At 37.5% G+C, this 20,440-nt stretch overlaps 1 protein-coding gene across 1 annotated transcript in view; it reads left to right on the plus strand.

The window, feature by feature from the left end:
* The window catches only part of P5CDh1 (delta-1-Pyrroline-5-carboxylate dehydrogenase 1), a 241,063-nt gene that overhangs the window by 117,358 nt on the left and 103,265 nt on the right, over nucleotides 1-20,440 (plus strand). The window contains exon 7 of the mRNA XM_067141060.2: nucleotides 17,647-17,834. Within this exon, the coding sequence (XP_066997161.1) occupies nucleotides 17,647-17,834 (188 nt within the window). The remainder of the gene's footprint in view (nucleotides 1-17,646; nucleotides 17,835-20,440) is intronic.

Genomic DNA, 20,440 nt, shown 5'->3' on the forward strand with positions numbered 1-20,440 from the left:
ATACATACATACTAATATTTAAAAAGTAAAAAGCAAAGTCATCTCCGTACAAACCATGAAAGCCATTGGAAGGGTGGAAGATGAAGGCTTCCACTATCCATAACGTTGGCACTTGGTGGGGTGGAGTGGTTAGCTCTACGCATGACCGCCCTTTCCCCCCCGTAGTTAACCTGGTACTCATTTATCATACGCAAAACATTCCTTCCAAATTACGTTAAACCCCTGTCACTCATTATTATTATTATTATTATTATTATTATTATTATTATTATTATTATTATTATTAAATTGCAAATGGGAAATATCCTGGTGGCAACGGTCACTTACAGTAATGTAATAATAAAGTAAAATTAACATAATTACCCAACAACAACAACAAACAAACAAACAAACAAGCAAAGAACAAGAGTACAAGAAGTAGATATATGGAAGGAAAATATTACAAGCATTACTGCTAGTTTAATATTCTAAATCGAGCAACATCATCTACAAATTCACATAAAACTTAAGTATTTATAGTGCTTAACAATATGGCTTAAAATATTATAGGTTGACCTTACTACTAGCTTAACATTATAAGTGATAATAAAGTGAAGTTAAACCGTAATTACCTTACAACAACATTACAACAAGCAAGAAATACTATTAACTTTCTAAATCCAGTGTCATTATATACATATTCGCACACAACTTAAGTGTTTCCAGTACTTAACACTACAAATTACAATACTACAGATTGAACTTGCTACTAGCTTAACACAACAAGTGATGATAAAGTTAAAACATACTACCCAACAGCTACAACAACTCAAGTACAAAAAGGAATTCCATAAAAAATATTACAAGAAATACTACTAGTCATTCTAAATCCAGCATCATGTACAGTTTCATACACAATTTAATTATTTCCAATACTTGACACTATGGCTTACAAAACTATAGATTGAGCTTACTAGCTTAACGTTACAAGTGATAATAAAATAAAGTTAAAAACATTGTTAATTAACCAAGAACAACAACAATTACAAAAACATGAGTACAGCAAGCAATTTCCTGGAAAGAGAATACCACACGAAAAAACCTCCCAGTTTCACAATCGAAACCAAGCAGAAAATCACAAATTCAGTGCCCATAATTTACAACTTTTACTTTTGACTTTACACAAACACTAATGGTCTTCTTAAATGACAGGGAATCTATCAAAGACTGCTGCAGGTAATTTATTCCAATCCCTTACGGTCCTGTTGACGAAGGAAAACTTGCCCACGTCAGTATGCTGGTTTTTATGCTTATGATAATTTCTCGATAAGTATGAGGGAGGTTCCAACCTATTCCTAATACAACTCCAAGCAGCCCTTTCTGTATAGCTCTTATAAATACCACACAGGCGAGCTCTAGTTCTTCTAGATTCAAGACTCCCAATTAATGGTATTCCTCCTATTCCCAGTTACGAAACGCATCGCTCTTCTTTGAACTTTCTCTAGGGAATTTATTAAACCCATCCTGTACGCATCCCAGCATGCAGATCCATATTCGAGAATGGGTCTTACGAAGCATTTATAAGGTTTATTTCAACCTACTAGGGTGGAGAACACACAAATAAGAATTCCAACGAAAGTATTTTCCTTCTGGACCTTCATGTAAGACAGATTTTTTTTAAAAACAATTTTTTTTCACTATAATAATATGATTTATCTATAGAGTGAAACCGCTATGCAGTGTGCGTCTCATAACTATCGAGATGGAATTGGTAATGTACTATGTATCTGTAGAGCCTATATACAAGACTTTTTACAATTACCTCTAAAGTGACATTTCAACTGTGTGACAACACTAAAAAGACTATGGACTTTGAGATTGGCATTCCTGAAGAGGGTTTTCTGCACTTTCCCATTTTCACACATTGATTCAAGAGTCTGTATTGGCTTGTGACAAAACCACTGTATTCTTCCGAAAACCACTGATAGGGACAGGTTTGGTTGTGATCCACCGAAAACAAATTATAATGACCGGTTAGGTTGTGATCCACCGAAACCATTGATTGTCGCAGGGTTAGGTTAGGTTCGACAGGATTTGTACTTGAGCGACTGTTGTCATTGAAAGCACTGTCGTGACGACTGAAGGCAATAAAAATAAAACTGAATCCATTGGTCTACAAAGTTTTCATTCAGTAGATACGCTAGGAACTGGCGAACTAACACCGTACATACAAAGTTTACAGAAATCAACAAAACAGGATATTAATTCGTGGTACTCGCTGTTCTTTAAAGAGAAGAAATATCCAGTCAACAATAGCTGCAGTGAACATGGTTTTTCACTATTATTGTCTGGCCCCATGGCTAAATGGTTAACGTGCTGGCCTTTGGTCACAGGATGCGGGTTCGATTCCCGACAGGGTCACGAATTTGAACCACCGTTGGTTAATTTCTCTGGCACGGGGGCTGGGTGTATGTCGTCTTCATCAACATTTCACTATTATTGTGTAAAATAGAAACTTACTAGTTTTGACAAGTACAGCATGTTCAACAGCGACTCATGAATGACGACGGGCAGGATGTCCAACCTCACTAATCTATGTTCCAGACTATTTCTACTTAAAAAATTGTATTTGTCCTCTAATGTGATTTTGCAATTTTTGCTGAATATTTATGTGGCTGAAATGAAGGTGGATAAGGAACATGATCTCCTTTTTATAGGAGGAATGTATCGTGGAAATGAAACTCAATTTTGGTTTCATTTACATTACAGTTTCTCTAAGATATGTTGATAGTAATTCAGTCATGTACGACGACGATGTATTTCATGGTAAAGACAGCTGCCTCTGTGGATCAGTGGTAGAGTGACGGCCTCCGGATCCCAAGATAGCGGGTTCAAACCCGGCAGAGGTAGTCGGATTTTTGAAGGGCGGAAAGAAGTCCATTCGACACTCCTCCACACCTGGCTGAGTGGCTCATATGGTTGAGGCGCTGGCCTTCTGAACCCAACTTGGCAGGGCCGAGTTCATTGCGATGGCATTTGAAGGTGCTCAGCCTCGTGTCAGTAGATTTACTGGCACATAAGAGTTCCTGCAGGACTAAATTCCAGCACGTCGACATCTCAAAAAAACCATAAAAGTTAGTGGGACATAAAGCCAATAACATTATTTAGCCTACCCTATGACTACGATTTATGTTCATGACCACTCGAAATTGTCTCAGTTTGTATGTCGCATCATTGCACAATGCTTCAATAATCGAATCACCAGGTTACCGGTATACGTGGACAGTGAGTAAGTAAGTAGACTGATGCAATAGCTTAAATAAATGATGTTTAATCAGAAAACCAGTGGGCTACTGTACATCTCGCGTAGCCTATACAAAATATGACGATTTAAAAAAAGCCTCTGCTGATAGAAAAAGACATTTTCAAAGATGACCGAGTTAGTTGGCCGACTCGACAATCTTCTTCTCAGTGTGTTTCACTTCATTTCTCCACATCTCTGCTGTCACCTGTAGGATATATTGAAGTATCACAACCTGACAAGTATATTATAAACTCCACTTGCCTATATCCAATAAATAACATTTCCACTTGGTCTACCTGATCAAGAGATTCTTTCCACACAGCTGTAGCTCTGTCCAATCCGTGGCCAGGTCTTGAAGCCACTGTTTTGTTATAATACTGTTTTGCCACGGACCATGCAAATTCGATGGCATTGAAAAATGAGTGGTATGGAGGAAGTCCGAGGACAGTATGGCCTTCACTGTGCAGCATCTCGTCTACAATGTACCTGGTTTTAAAAAAACAGAGAAATATTGTTATGCATACATGAAAGTCAACAACATGAATGTAAACAACATTATCTAAACTTATGTTTAGGTGCTTCTGTACCTCTTTAAGTGACCTCGATTCATATTACACAACCTTTGCAGCTCATCTTTTGTAGCATAATCTTGATTTCTCTTCAAGTTTGTAGCAAATATCAAATCAGCACCTGTAAGAATTTTAAGTTTTAGTATGAAGTTATTTCTTCCAAAAAAAAAGTATTCCCTAAAAATATGAGATCACCCCTCTTCAAGGATAGGCCAATTAATTGATAAAAAATGTGATATCTGTTGAATGATACCAAAAGATGTCTGATTTTAAGTGAAACCAACTACTGTGTAGCAGTCACCTGATGATGAAGTCAATGAATTACTACTTACACTACTTTATCCTAACATCTCTCATGAATGTATTTCCATTAGTAGGCCTATATCTGGATTAGAAGTCCACGATCACTTGCATTAAAGATATAAGTATAAACACCCATTTCAATACCTTAGAACAAATGTAATTGCTGCGAACACTGGACCTATATCAGGCAGTAAGAAATAAGAAGCTTGAAAGGTGTTCAACAGTCAGGTATCAAGCATTGATTCAGGTGGAGATTGTCGAATGCAGAATAAACATAATAAATAGGCCTGCAATACAAGTAATTTACTGATACAAATATCCAGTAATATTATATGAAAATACACTGGGGAAGTTTTGATTGAAGTACCTCTCTAAGGTTAATCATTAGCCTAAAGTGAATACCTGCAAGTCTTTTTAATAACCAAGAGATCCCTTGACAGTGGAGAAGTCAAAATCAAAAACTACGTACTATACCATATGATCAGTGTAGCCTTTCCCGATGCCTCTATCTTATGTTGTTGCGCCACGTTGGGCGACCAATTTTATATATGCCATACTTTTGAGTTGCAACCTTTACCAGCATATCTGTCTTACGTTTTTGAAGTATTACCTGTGCATTCACATAGGTAAATATTACTCCGGCCTCTTAATTCTAAGTATCGGGTCGCAAGTCGCACAAAGATTCCAAACTGGAATTGTATTTACGAGCATAAGTTCTAACATATGGCATATAATCATTTCTCAGGGTAAAACTCGCTTCGTTGTTCCTATATGCATTAATTAAATCGCGGATTCCGTTGAAGAGTCGCCATCCGTTGAAATATTTATAATATATCCTTATATTAAAAGAAGTTATCAGATCCTCACCTAATATTAAGTGTAAGCTAGCTCAATAATTCCATATGCTATCCTACTACTACCTACTTAAGGATTATAAATGCAAAATCAAATCTATATACAATTTATTAGCATGCTAATGTATAATTACAATGAATCATATATATTCATTGGCAATAAGGAAAGGAAAATCGTAATATTTTAAGTATCATCCCCAAAGTGCTTGGATTCCGGAATAAACATATTTGAAAAACGTTCAAATCTTCAATACATTTGCTTACATAATTGATAATAATCAAATTATACCATATCTTCCATGATTAAATTCGTATGAGGGGACAAATAGGGATCAGATCTTTATTAAATCAAGGAGGAGTGGAATATCTTTCATTTAATGTTGTTTGGAATTTTCTTTGGGGCATAAGTTAAGTTTTATTTTGGTTTACGGTCTATTTGACCAACAATTTAAATATACGTTTGGCTTCTTGTTAGTGACTTTCCACGTTACGAGATAAGCATTAGCATTTTTAATTATGGGTTCAAAACACCCATATAGTTACCAAAAATTCCTATCATAACCCAAATGAATAGATTAATTCAGTACATCACCATCTGTACAACATAAACCAACTAAATCTAGTACGGAGTGCCATAGATTTGACGGTACGTCATTCTAATCTGCGAAAATCGTGCCATACAGTGCAAGTCATGTGCTAAAATATTTACATACTCCCAAATATTTCTTCGCTGTGCCATAGTTTCGATAAAGCAGACCGTACTTCGTGTAAGCGCTAACATGCTGACCTTCAAATACGTAAATGTGCGAGATTTCATTCTACTCCTAAAGATATATATATCGTAATACGTAACAAACACGTAACCTCACCATATCCTCTTCCGAAAGTTACGACGAAACAAAAACAGCATGGATCGAAACATGCATTCAACTCAACATGGCCTATATTCATTACTTGCAGTGCTAACCCAAATCTAAATATATTACGTAACACAGGAATCCGCATTCTAATTATCTATCCCATTCTTCAATAACGAACAGAAGCATGTTTCCTCATTCTACATATAACATGCCACATTAACATTTCATTTCCTCTGTAAATATATATATCTTCATATTTAAAATATATCATCACTCAATTCCACTAAAATAACCCCTGTGTTACGGACGCAGTATTCAATAACCTGACTATACTTTATACACTGCAACTTCGTAATATCAAACACTTCTTTACCATATTATTATCATACTGGCCATGGTTGGTATACATATTGACCTGAATTTCTAGGTTACGTCTTATATCTCACTTATATTTATACATCCACAACTAGTTAAACGCTTCACGGTCTATACGTATTAATTGGCACAAAACATGCATAAATACTCAGTCATATCTAGTTACCAATAACCTTAACATTATCACATTAGCATTGCAGTTATATAGCACAAAATAGCACTTTTCATCGGCTAATAAATCGCATTTGTATTCATATATCTTCTCATTGGCACTTGATCTCTTATATCTATCACTCCTGTACACCTATAAATATTTTTCACTAATTGATTTGAAATTCATTACGATGCAACTCGTAATACTTATCTCGTAACTGGATTTCTGCTGGCTCTCAGCTGGACTACGGCATCATGGAACAGGCAATCGCTGCGATCCGAAGACTACGTCATCTGTGGCTTCATCTTGGGTCTTGGCTTGAGCTAATCAGTCTTGAGCAAAACATTTCCTCTGTTTAAGCTGAGTCCATGTCACCAGTCATCATGCAATCATAAAAGAACAAAAACATGGTAGAGTACATAGTATACTGGTGAAAAATAGGCAATTCAATTCCCAATACTTGTTGTTGGAAACTCGTGTTAGACGAAAATATTATTTTCTTTAAATTTATAATGTTCTCTAATTTGGCCTATTCCTTGTTCTTTCTTTTGCTTAAACAGCTATTGCCTCCCTCCTGGAAACAATAAATTTTGCCGTTATGGTACTACTTTCGGCAACGTGTAATTCAGCTGAAGCTTTCTTTCCCCGATTCTGACTTCAGATCTCACAGTGACGAATATTTCTTTCAAATATACTCCTTTTCCGTATTGTATTCTTGCAGATAGTCTTCTATTCCGTTAATATATCAATATTTCCGTATGTGACGTTGAGTTGATCTTTTAATAATCTTATTATAAGCCGTGCAGCTTCCCTTGAACTTGTATCTTTCATCAGTCACAAAGTAGTCAAGAATCGTTCTCTTTCAAATTTTTTTCGTCCGTCATTATTTAACTCTTGAAATTCTTTTCCCTTGCGGCCGGGCGATATCGATTTATTCGATCACTACTCTGTGTACTTGCACCTGAAGTTATTGTCCGCCATCTTTGTCCACTGTATTCATTCCATTGACGGCCGCTAATGTAACGTAATGGTACAGTACAGAAACCAATGAGCGGTAAGTTATAATGCCACTACCGATCTTGTGCCAGTCAATTTCAATCAATCGGTCACCACTGATCTGCACTTAGGACAGTCGCCCAGGTGGAAGATGTAGTTTCAGAAATAGGCCTAGTCTTTTCTTCAATAATTGCAAAGAATTTGGAAATTTATTGAAACCTCCCTTGGTAAATTACTCCAATCCCTAACTCCCTTCTTAAAAAAAAAACAACAAATATTTGCCCCACTTTTCATCCTCAACTTCATAATTGTACTGTGATCTTACCTACTTTTAAAATACCACTGAAACGTATTCGTCTACCAATGTCATTCCACACCACCTCTCCACCGACAGCTCGGAACACACCACTTAGTCCAGCAACTCGCCTCCTTTCACCCAAGTCTTCCCAGCCCAAACTCGACAAAATTTTTGTAACGCCACTCTTTTGTGAGAAATCGCCCACAACAAATTGTGCTTCTTTCTTTTGAACTTTTCCAGTTCTCAAATCAAGTAATCCTAGTGAGGGTCTCATACACAGGAACTGTACTCAAGTTGGGGTCTTATCAGAGACTTACGTGCCCTCCCCCTTTACATCCGTACTACAAACCCTAAATACCCTCATAACTATGTAAAGAGAGATCACCTCACTATAATAAAATGAAGTAAAATAAAGTAAGAACATACCAGATACAAAGCCATCTTTCGTTCCAGCATGAACAATAACCAGTCTTCCTCCCTCAGACACAGGTCGACGAATTACTCCTTGAACATCATGTCCAGATTTGTGTGGTTTATTCCAGGAGTATGTGGGTGACCCTGAAAGAGAAATGCACATTTGAAACCAAAGACACCTGATGAAGATAAATTATTCTAAGATTTTTAAATAAAATATAATATATGACATATATATTCACCACTACCCTGTAAGAATACACACACAGAAATATATTACATACACATATACCGTAAGTCAACAGGAATACACAAAGGTTAAGTCTACAAACTGTATCGAAGTCGAGACAAGACATGGTATAGGCCTACATAATATGGTTAGGTTAGGTTCAGTTCAGAATGAAATACTGCTCCATTTGAACTGATTGTCATTATGTCAGAAACTTATCATGGAAACAAGATAAAAACGAACACTTACCCCAGTTAATAATGAAACTCTTGCCATTAGCTTCGTATCACTGCGACTGATACCTTCTTCGTCGTAGTTCGTGTTTCAATTGCTCGTAGCAATGTACAAGCATTTCTTGACCTGATGTTTGTAAAGGACGTAACCTTGCTTTCCTTTTCGGAGGAGTTCTTGCAGATTTTTCTTCCTTAGACATCCCAATCGAATTCTGTTCGTATAAGTATGGGACGAAATAGGAACGTAATTAATAAAATGTTGTGCTCATCATTTCACACAAACTATGTTATTAAATGCATTATCCGAACATGCCACAATTCTACTTACCTGGTATTAGCCAAATAGATTTACAATCCCACAGAAAAAGAAAATATGCTATAAATATTCTCGCAAATGTATCATTAGTGACTTTAACCCCCGGTTATTCGCATGGTGAGCGCGTCGCTCACCTTCGTAGTATATTGCTTCTTGTAGGAATGTTACCAAACCTCTACCTTTGTAAGTCCCTGTACCTTTGTAACAGATTGTTATGAAGGGGATGTGTCAGTCATTTTCATTATCTTTGAAAATAAACACCCGCAATTCATTGTTAGGCACGGCAGTGTATGTTTGGTGAGCGGTGCGCTCAGTAGCGAGGAACTGTGCTACTTATATTTCGCGCATTGTAATAGGTCAGGATTTTTTATTTTTGTGTTTAGTGTGCACTGTTTATACTGTGGCTGTTAGACAATATTTACAAGTTATTGTGGCATCCAGTGATCAGATACTTTCGTGGTTGGGTGAAACGATGGAGGAAATGTCTTATACATCGAGACTGATGGTAATGAAACAGATGAAGTTTACGGAAATGATCATAACTCTGTTTCAGAGTGTCTGCAAGTTCTGGGGAAGGAGAGGCACTTTCGTTTATAGCAATCTGTGATATCAATGTTGTACATAGCTTGTTTTACGGCCGGATGCCCTTCCTGACGCCATCCTCAGATGAGGAGTTAATAGAGATGAAATAAATGATGGTGACATAGTTGGCTAAATAGGTGGAAGGAATCGGCTGTAGTCTATGAATAGAAACTGCCCCGGCATTTGCCTGGAAGCGTAAACAGAAAACCATTCTCAGGACAGCTAACGGTGGAGGTCAAACTCGCGCGTCTCCTGAATGTAGAGCTTGCCTCCATAGCCACTCCACTCGGCCGTGTTCCTAAATAAATAACTATCTCAAATTGACATATTAAGAATACCTGCATCTTTATAAGGACATATTATAGCCTTTAAACATAAAGGTGAGCGCTGCGCTCACCAGCGAGTAACGGCGCACGTAAGGACCCAACGAGTAATGCCGGGTTATTACCAATGCGGTGGCAACACGCAATTCACGCTAGAACAGCGATTGAACGTTGCCAACGTGCCAGATTAACGGTAAATGTAAGACGTCGTATCGGCAAGTAGGGTCCCTAAACTCTATGGTTACCGACACAGAAAAAGACCCAACAGCAAGAAAAGTAACTATAAATCAATACTTTAATATTACAGGGGAGAAAGGGTAAAGTTGCACCCTTAGGGTACGTCCTTGCACGGGGACGACTATATGTTGGGTATTCAGCCCGAAGGCTGGTTTGATCCTCTGCAGCTCCAACAGCTGTCATAAATAGCCTAGGCGTTACTGAAGAGACGTACTAGGGAAATGAGGAGTGAGGTAGTTTCCCGTTGCTTTCCGCACCGAGCCAGCCGTTGCTATTACATATCCGTCTCCCAAGTCCACTGAAATGCATGCACCAACCGACCCTATGAGCAATATTTTCACACCATTCATAACAGGGACTGGCTGCATAAGGAATGGTGTTACTAGCATCACTCATACCTCAGTCACTTTCATATTGTCAAAGCCAAGGATGAGACTGAGACAGGTCATTATACTGATATGGACTGTATTTTAATTCAGCAAGTTGTATGGAAGAAACTAATACAAATAGTAAATTAAAGTCGTGTGCCTACAACCATCGTTTATTGGTTCATTCATATAGTTGTTCCATTTGAAGTGTTCTCTGCCTCTTAAAATATGAAATTGGTTCCTCTGTAATTGTTCATTTCCTGTTAGCACTGTAACCTCCTTTGCTTCCATGCCTCTTGCCTTAAGACCATTAAATTTAGAATTTAATAATTTATTCAAATTCATGACTGAAAAGTATATGTTATATTACTCGGTACACATCTGAATGCAAATTTTCTCTGCATTTACTTAGTAAATAAATTCTTATAACTAATATAAATGAAATTGAATGCATTCTGTACCAGGGATGAAACCTTATCAGCATGGAGCTGCTAACATGCCATTTTGTGTTAGTCCACCTGCTGGCTACAATCGTTAATGCATCAAGTCTTTATAGTCTGACACACTGGTTAGCTGGAGTTTGTGGGGAAAAAATATTTCCTCATCAGAATGGTGGCCAACAGGGTAGGAGAGTGGTGGTATACAATTGGTAATCACTAGATTGAATGCCAAAAACCTGGGTTCAGTTCAAATCTCTCTGCAGTGACACGTTTTTTAAAACAAGTGTTATAGTTGTTTTTTTTAATTGCACCTTTACAATACCAAATTGATTTATTCCTTATCAGGATAACATTGTTAGTACATGTTGCATCTTTTTAAAAGAAATCTTCAGTCATTAAGGAAACAGTGCTTAAAAAAAGGACTTATAAAATTCCATTTCTAAAAACACTAAAATATTTCATGAGTAACCTGTCCAATTCTTGATAATGTGTATGGACTCTGGTAAAATTTGTTACTATTGAACATACTTTGTTATATAAACCTGCATGCAAACAAATGAGATTATAGTTTCTGGACTGAAGTCAAATTTGCCATTTTTAAGGGCATACAACTTATGTAACACCATGTAAATAACAGAAATTAGCTCCTTATCTTATTGTATAGAGCTATAGTTATGGCCAATCTTCAGGAAAGATCCTATATTTTTTTATTAGATGTAACCTAATATTTTGATATTGTGCTTAATTCTCATAATTATCACAGTTGAAAAACTATACTTCTACGTTAACATGCATGCAAACAAGTTCTTTGTCTATGGACTTGGGTCAAATTTGCCACTGTTGAGGGTACACAATCTTTCAGTAACACACATGTAAACAAAAGAAATACTTCTTTTAAATTAGTATTTTTTCTAGATTATATCCTATTGTTATTGTATGAAACTAACGTTTTTGACAGATCTTAAGAGAAAGATCTTATGTGTTAAAAGTAACATCAAGTAGCAATGTGTTTATTTCTAAAAAAAAAAAAAAAGGAAACAAACAAACTTAAGTACTTTCTTATAACTATTAAGTTAAAAAGTTAAAATTGCTGTTCCATTATTGGCTGACAGACTGTGATTCTTAAAGATCTTGTGCTTTTTAAATTGGGTTGTTTAATTCCAAAGGGGAGTTTCTCTGTAAATGATAAAGGTTGAAATGCCGGGCTTGGTTTCATTGAAGATGTTAAAAATAAAGAAAATCTGGAAGAAAAGAATCGAAAAGATAAGTAAACGGATCAAAAAGGGGGAGGGGGGGTTGTAAAGCAATTAGATATCATACTGTATGTATCTGAGTACTTGCTTCCTTGCCTGCCTTACTTTGACCTAGCCAGCTTGTGAGAGGCCTTGTGTTGAACTTCGGACAGTTGATCACTTGCTTCATGTTGCAGCGTGAATTGAACGTATTTAGTTGATGTCGTCTTCTCCCAAAGTCTCTTCATCTTCTTGCTGTGGCTTTTCTTGCAATCTTCTGGCCAGGTTTTGTTGGTGATAATGCTTGGATGATGTTTAAAGCGGTGATTGTAGACTAATTTTCTGAGCTTAGATCTAACACAATGTCATCTGTGATGCCTATTTCCTGAAGATCTTTTCTAACTTCATGCAGCCAGTTTTTTTTTTCATTGATTTGGCAAGTTTCAGAATTCTTTTGGTCAATCTCTGATTACTCATTCTGAGATTTTCTCTGAGTGTTGGTACAGGTCGTGAGATTTCCTTATCCAAATTCCTCCTGTACAGACTGGTCCAAAAAATTTCCTTAAGGTTTTTCTCTCTTGCTTTCCTACATCTTTAATCAATGATCTGCCCCCAGTGTTCAGTGTTTCAGATGCATATAGTGCTTCAGGCTTGATTACAGTGTTATGTCTTAATTTTGCATTTCGAGATTGTTTGCTGCAAGTGAGTCTGTATGCTCTTTGTATTTTAGAGACCCTTTCTTTGTTTGCTTCACGGTTGAGTCCTGAAGGTTGGATGACTTCTCCCAGGTAATTGAATTTAGACAATTGGGATATTTTGCCATATTGGGTTTTCTTTGGTTATCCATCTAGGTACCGAAGAGATCCTTCCATGTAGCAATTTTCTGATATCTGGAGTCCTGTTCTGGATGCAATTTTGTGGAGTCTTTCAGTGGATGCAATCGCTTCCTGTCTGTTATTGGACAACACTGCTAAGTCATCAGCGAAGGCCAAACACTGTAAATTTTTTTTTTTTTTTTTTTTCACCTAATCTCTCAAGGGTTATTCCTCTGTTTCCCAGTCTTAATCACTTTTTCCAAAACAAGATTAAAAAATAAAGGGGACAACCCGCCTCCTTGTCGGACTCTGTTTTTAACATCAAATAGTTCAGACAGTTCCCCTAAAAATTTAACCTTGGAAGTGGTGCCTGTTAGTGTTTGCATGACTCATTCTCTTGTTTTCCTGTCTACTTTGAATTCTTCCAGTACATGAAAAAGTGTTCGTCTGTCTATAGTCATATGCCTTTTTGAAGTCCACAAAAGTATTCACAGTTTGCCTGCTTTTACAAATTTGTTGGAATGGTCTTGATGTTAAGAATCTGTTCTATGCACGACCTGCCATTCCTGAACCCTGCCTGATATTCTCCAATCAAATGATCTGTTTGCATTTCAAGTCCCTCTGAGTAGGAGTTTTGAAAGAATTTTGTAGGTGACTGCTAGTTGGGAAATACCTTCGTAGTTATTTATGTCAGTTTAATCCCCTTTCTTATGTAATGGGTGAATTATTGCACACGTCCAGTCTTCAGGAATTGTTTTGCTGGTCCAGATATCTGTACGAATTTTATGGATTTTCTGAGCAAGATTTCTGCCACCTAGTTTCCACATTTTGAAAATTATACCATCATCCCCTGGAGCTTTGTTTTGTGTTTGCTTTTTATTCAATTTCTTGTTGGAGGCTCTGAATCTGGATTTGGTTCTGATATTTCAAAAGTGAGTTGGTCAGTAGAAGGTTCGCAAATTAGAAGATCTTCGAAATGATCGGCCAAAAGTTTACAGTTTTCTTCATTTGGCAATATTTTCCAAGGATTAAGAGAAGAACAAAATGTGAAAATGCATGTGAATATATAATCCTGCTCCATTGTAAATAAATGATTTAGTACTTTTTCCATAATCTAGTACCTTTTTAGAGGAAAATTTAGTTCAAAAAATGTTGTCAGGTGGCAGCCCTGGCTGTAAGGTCTAGAGGTATGACTGACGTACGCGTGAATGATGCAGGACACAAGCAACTTCACGAAGTACAAACATTTAGGCGGAAGATCTCTTGCAAATTTCATATAATTTAACGGTGAAAGATATATTTCAGATGATTAAAAGCAATTAGAAACTAAAAATGGCTATGGATATTGAACAATATGAAAATGTATTCTAGAAAAAATTATGGAATAAGAAGAAAGTCGTGCCTTCCATGGCTTACGCTGCCTGAACAGTCATTGATAGACCGCAAGTGTATGCATCGTCATTAACTTCAGCACTCTCGCCGACACGTTTTTTAAAACTATGAAAACCAGCCATTAAAAGCATGGAAATCGACCACACCCAGCTGAAGTGCGACTTCTAGAGCTGTTTAAGTATCTTCCATCAGTTGTCTATCCATTTCAACATCAATGATGGGCGAACTGAGCACGCCTTTACCGCCTCGGCCAGGCAGACCCTGTACTACATCTAGACTAGTACTAAAGCTGGCAACCCTGCTTACAGCTAGTCTCACTGGAAACCGCACTTCGCTCCTATACAGCTGTCATTCAGGTACTACCTAGATTTCAATGGACATTACTAAGTGTCTTGCATGGTAGTACTGCTGCTTGCCAGAGGCTGCACCAAATTATCACAGTTGCATACATTGCTAAAGGAGCGCTTTCATTTAGCATGTTAACTTCGGACTGAGATTACGTGAAAATGGTTAATTAACATTTAAAACAAGTGTAGAGAAAAGTATCTTATCGCCAATTTTCGTTATAATGGGATATGTGATCATAATTTATGTGAAATATATTCCTTAGAAGTGGACCTTAGAAGTGGTTTATTAGAAGGGGGTTTAAATAACATTGTGCTTATGGCAATTTGGCTGGGCTTTACTAAAACTCTTCACTAAAAGCTGGATTTTCTTAAAAGCGGGCACGTTAAAAAGGGGTTCTACTGTAATTATTTGTAGGTGCATTGATTAGTCAATAGGCTTTGTTTCCTGATTTGATTACCAGCACTGAAATTTTTCAAAGGGAGATGTGAAACGCGTAACTGAATTTATGACATGCTTTCTTACTGCAAACCCAGTGCTAAATTGCAGTGGTGTGTTAAGGACTGGAATTGCTGGTTTATCTTCGTATATTTTGTAGTTGCCTGACTCTGTGATTTTCATCCGTATATCTGGTTTCTTGAAGAGCTAAAATTTGGATATTTAGTCTGTCCAACATGTCCATTAATTGCTTCAATTTGCCAGTTTTGAGAAGTGTGTTGATGTTGATCGTGCAAAGAATATGCTTGTGTTTGAGACGAAGAGATTTGAGAAGCTCCACATTCCCACGTGATGTTCTTGGTCCCCCAGAATCCGATGAGTGAGAAAACCTAGTGCAGTCACTAGGACCTGGGGTAGTTTCTATGTCAGCTGACATTTCCATCATGCTAAAAGGTTGAAGGTAATGGGGATACCGCAAATTGTCGATCTTGATGTTACAACTAAGGTAATGAGCCTTAGAGGTTGCCTCAAGATGGTTTATGGCTGTTCTACAGCTTCTGCTTGCCATAATACCAATATAAATGGTCCATTATTGGGCATTATAAATTTTCCAGGTAACTCATTCCTGGTTGCCAGCGTTTCGCCCCCGTATGCTAAGTTGAGCTCATTAGTTGATACATAGCACACCCAAGACCCATGGCCAGTGCATACCATGGACGCCACTGCGTAGGCTACTTGGAGACTTTGCCTCATTACCAAAAATTGATCTCTGCTTGGCCATCAGATGATATAGATGTTGATTCCCATAGGGAGCTCGGGTTCTGTTTGCCCGTACCCACATCAACTGGCAACTTCGCCAATGGAGACCTGTGTTCACAGACGAGTCCAGATTTCCCCTCACACAGCGTGATGGATGTCATCGTGTGTGGAGATGCCGTGGTGAGCATTAAGTGCCAAATGTTTTTAAGGAAGGCGACCAATTCGGACAAGGTTCTGTGATGGTGTGGGGTGGCATCGGTATTGATGGCCCAACGGATCTTGTAGTCATCCATGGTAATCTTACCGCTGCGAGGTACATCGAGCAGATACTGCTACAGCATGTGTTGGTTGCTGCATACAGTGTTCGCCCTGAATTCGTACTCTTGCAAGACAATGCCAGGGCTCATGTAGCACACATCGACTTGAAATATTCGGGAATATATGCAATGTTCCCACATTTACGGCTCCATGGCTAAATGGTTAGCGTGCTGGCCTTTGGTCACAGGGGTCCCAGGTTCGATTCGTGGCAGGGTTGGGAATTTTAACCATCATTGGTTAATTTCGCTGCCACGGGGGCTGGGTGTATGCGTAGTCTTCATCATTTCATCCTCATCACAACGTGCAGGTCGCCCACGGGAGTCAAATCAAAAGACCTGCCTGGCGAGCCAAACATATCCTCGGACACTCCCGACACTAAAAGCCATATGCCATTTCATTTATGGCACCATTATCGGTACAAGGAACAAAATCCATACCTATGTGCGGTAGTACAGTCTTCCCAGAAGATTGTCCAGTAAACCATATTCGTCCTCCTCCGCAGAATGTACAGCCGCATCTGAATGTTCATTGTTTATGTCCCTTACATCTGTCGCTTTCTACTCATATAATGCTTTTGATACTTCAGTGATAGTACAGTCTTCTCTGCCAGTGATACACTGCACCCAACATTTCTTTCATTTTCTAGAGCACAATTTTTAGGAAGGCACACTGGTGTCAAATTGTATTTTCCGTCATTTCTTATGATTTGAAGACTACGTCCTTTCATTTCAATTCAAGAAAAAGAAAAGAAGTCTCTCAGATTTCTGCCACAGGTTCCTATTTGTATGAAGGATCAGAGCACTTGGGAGATGGAAGAAATGAAAGGCAGACTTAAACAGAGAAACAATATTCTGTTATGGTATGTTTTTACCTCTGCTTCCCCAGTACTCTGTGTGCAAGCTGCCTTCAGCTGATAACACAGTAATTGCCCTAAATGATTTTTGTACATGTCGTTTGTACTTCTATTTTTCTCTCCTGAAACATTTCAGTGATCATACGAGGGGTTAGGTAATCTTATCTCCTTAACCCTAGAAGGAACACATTCTGAATATAATCAATACATATTCCTGTTCAGGCTGTCAAGATAACTAACTTGTAAATAACTCTATTCCTTACAAATGGTAGCATGTTTCTTCTTATCCAAGGAGAAATAATTGAAAATGTCACTGCCTTCCTTATATCAACACAAACAGATATTGTAATAAGTTCTGCTATGAAATTACCAAACCAGTTCATTGATGTTGAATAGATAAGTACCAGAATATTGTGATTTGCTTGACAGAGCTTTATCTTGTCCAGTTTACCCTTAGAGATGGGAATTGCATCTTTCTTGGTTTGCTCCTTGATTATATCTTCCTAAATTCAGCTATTGTTGTATACAACCTGAAATACTACATTAATACAAAAAATGGTTTATCATTGTCAGGAATTACGTTTCATTTGAAGAGAGTTTCAGTAGTTTGCTGAATTTTGATTCATTCGTACACCTGCTAATTGATAAATTATGTTACAGGGAAATTGTGTGTTGTGGAAGCCCTCTGACACAGCTATACTGTCAAACTACACAATATTCAAGATTATGAAGGAGGCTGGTTTACCTCCAGGAATTGTAAATTTTGTTCCTGCTGAGGGACCTGTGTTTGGTGACGTTATCACTGCGTCAAGTGATTTGAGTGCTGTTAACTTCACAGGCTCTGTTGGGTTTGTATAATGATTTCTTTAAAATGAATTATAAACAGTAACGATAACTTTTTCTTTTACGGTTATGGTTTATTTTCATATATTTCAGACAATACATTACTGAAATATTTTATTGCTTGAAAATTCCTCTCAAGTTCCACTGATACTTTCTGTAATGGAACAATTCTGAATCTAAAGTTCACATTTAAAAGTTAAATTTTAAGACGTTACTGAGTAAGGATTTGCAATGATCATCTCTGGAATACCGTATAATCCCGAATACCGCCCACATTTTTTCTTCTTTTTTCCTTCGAAAATATTGCTGCAAAATATTGGGTGCAGGCCTTGTTCAAGCCTTTCATTTCGCGGTGCGATACTTCATATGTCTTAGGGAATGTTACGTGTTTTAGTGTATTTTAGTTTTAAGGGCTAGTACTGGATTCAACGTCTTCCGACAGTGTTTGTTTGAAAATAACAAGTTGACATGTGTGTATCGTATTGTTCTCTCTTATGTATTTAATGTGATTATGGAGATTTGTTCTGTAATATTAATGTGTGTAAAACTTTAATGTGATTATGGAGATTTGTTCTGTAATATTAATGTGTGTAAAACTTTCCTAAGTCGGCTGTAGTTATAAGCTCAGTCAAATTATTTATGAGTTCGGAACAACCCTGAAATCAAACATCGGCACACTCGTGGTCGCTGTGACTTGGCAACTGGGCTTTTCAGTGCATGCCCCCCCACCACAAACACACTTTTCTTGTACCATAAGCACTCGGTGGCAGTCAGTCTACAGTTTCATGTTCGAGTGCCACGCGTGAACATGAATTCAACAAGGCGTTTGCGATCTTTTCCTGTAAGTTAAAAACTGAAATGAAGCTGAAGTATCGGAAATCGTGTCACCAGTAGGAAATACGATACAGGTTAATCTTGTATTTGATATTGGAGGAGGAAGGAAGATTTTCTTTTAAACAGTAGTGGTGATCGTAGAGCTTTCCGCAGGCAGAGTGCGCAGTTTCCTGAAATTGAAAGGATTCTGTACAAATACGTAACAGAAAGGCGGGAATTGGGATACAATGTGTCTACCCAAATATGCCAATTAAAAGTATTAGAAATCACAAAAGAACTTTCATACCCCGAGTTTAAAGCAAGCAGAGGTTGGATCAGAAATTGCTATAAGAAGAATGAATGAGCTGAGCATTAGAAGGCATACCACAATTTCACAGTGTGTTCCTACTGCCTATGAAGAAAAAACCGTTTTCCTTCCAGTGTCATATGATTCGGTTGCAAAAAAAAAAAGTTTGTATCTGCTTTCAAAAATTGGAACTGCTTATCAGACACCCATCTATTTTGAAATGCTATTCGACAGTACTGTGAGTGTTAAGGGGTCAAAAAGTGTTCCCATCAGAACAGGTGGTAATGAAAAACAGAGGTGTCAGTAATGTTACGTATAATTGCTGGTAGGGGCCGATGACCTTTGATGTTAGGCCCCTTAAAACAACAAGCATCATCATCATATAATTGCTGGTAGAACTAAACTTCCACTGTACATTGTCTTAAAGAGAAAGACGTTTCTCAAGGAAAATCTACCTGCTGATGTAATCGTCAGGACTCTGGTTGGATGGACAGTCTACTAGTGGAAGACTGACAAATGTGTTTGGCAATGTTGCCCTGATGCATTGCTTGTACGGAAAAGCTTGCTTGTTATGGACAGCTACCGCGGTCACACAAAAGAAGCTGTGAACAAGCAAACCAAGGACGCAGAAACCGATCTAGCAATCATTCTGGGCCGATTGACGTCCATGTTGATTTATGAATTTCATTTTCCGTATTGACGTTTACCAATCTTCATAAAAGGAAAGAAAAATTCCACCTAATCAATACATTTATTTTCTTGTAAAGTATTACAATCTAGGACCGGTTTCGACCCTTCATAGGTCATCCTCAGCTATATCAGAATCACATTTGCATTTCTATCTTATACCTCTGAAAGACCTTCATGATATATTGTTTCATAATTTTCAGTGAAAACTTATCCTAAAAACTTACAAATTTCTAAGCGTTGTGTTAAAATTAAAACTAAAATTACAAAACTTTGTCTATTATATACATGCCCTTGGGCTGACAGAATGCATCCTTGGGTTGATTAAGCATCTATCTTAGGTATTGTTGCTTATTCTGTTGAATCGAATCCCTTTTATACTTATGTACGATCGTGAATAGACTATCAGTAAAATTTGATAAATAAAGCTTGCGTGATAATTGTAATAAAATATCATGTTACATCTTTATACCTTATTGCTGGAGTGATATTATTTTAGGCAAAATATAAATGTAATATAAATATAAGTGAAGAATTATATATAACACTAGATCAGTATGCAAATCCCAATTATAACATAAATGAGTTATCTGAAAAAACTAATATTTTGTTTAATAAAATCGTTCCTATCTTAAAAAACGACTACGTCAAAATAGTCAACAGACGACGTCATACATAAGCTACGGCACAGACAGCGAACCTCAGTGACTCCGCCCATACACACGTAACAACCTCCCCTACTTATCCCTCCGCCCCTCTCACAACAGACAACACTAGAACCATCAGTACGAGGTACATTACTCG

The sequence above is a fragment of the Anabrus simplex genome, chromosome 2 (assembly GCF_040414725.1).
Source record: "Anabrus simplex isolate iqAnaSimp1 chromosome 2, ASM4041472v1, whole genome shotgun sequence".
Taxonomy (NCBI): domain Eukaryota; kingdom Metazoa; phylum Arthropoda; class Insecta; order Orthoptera; family Tettigoniidae; genus Anabrus; species Anabrus simplex.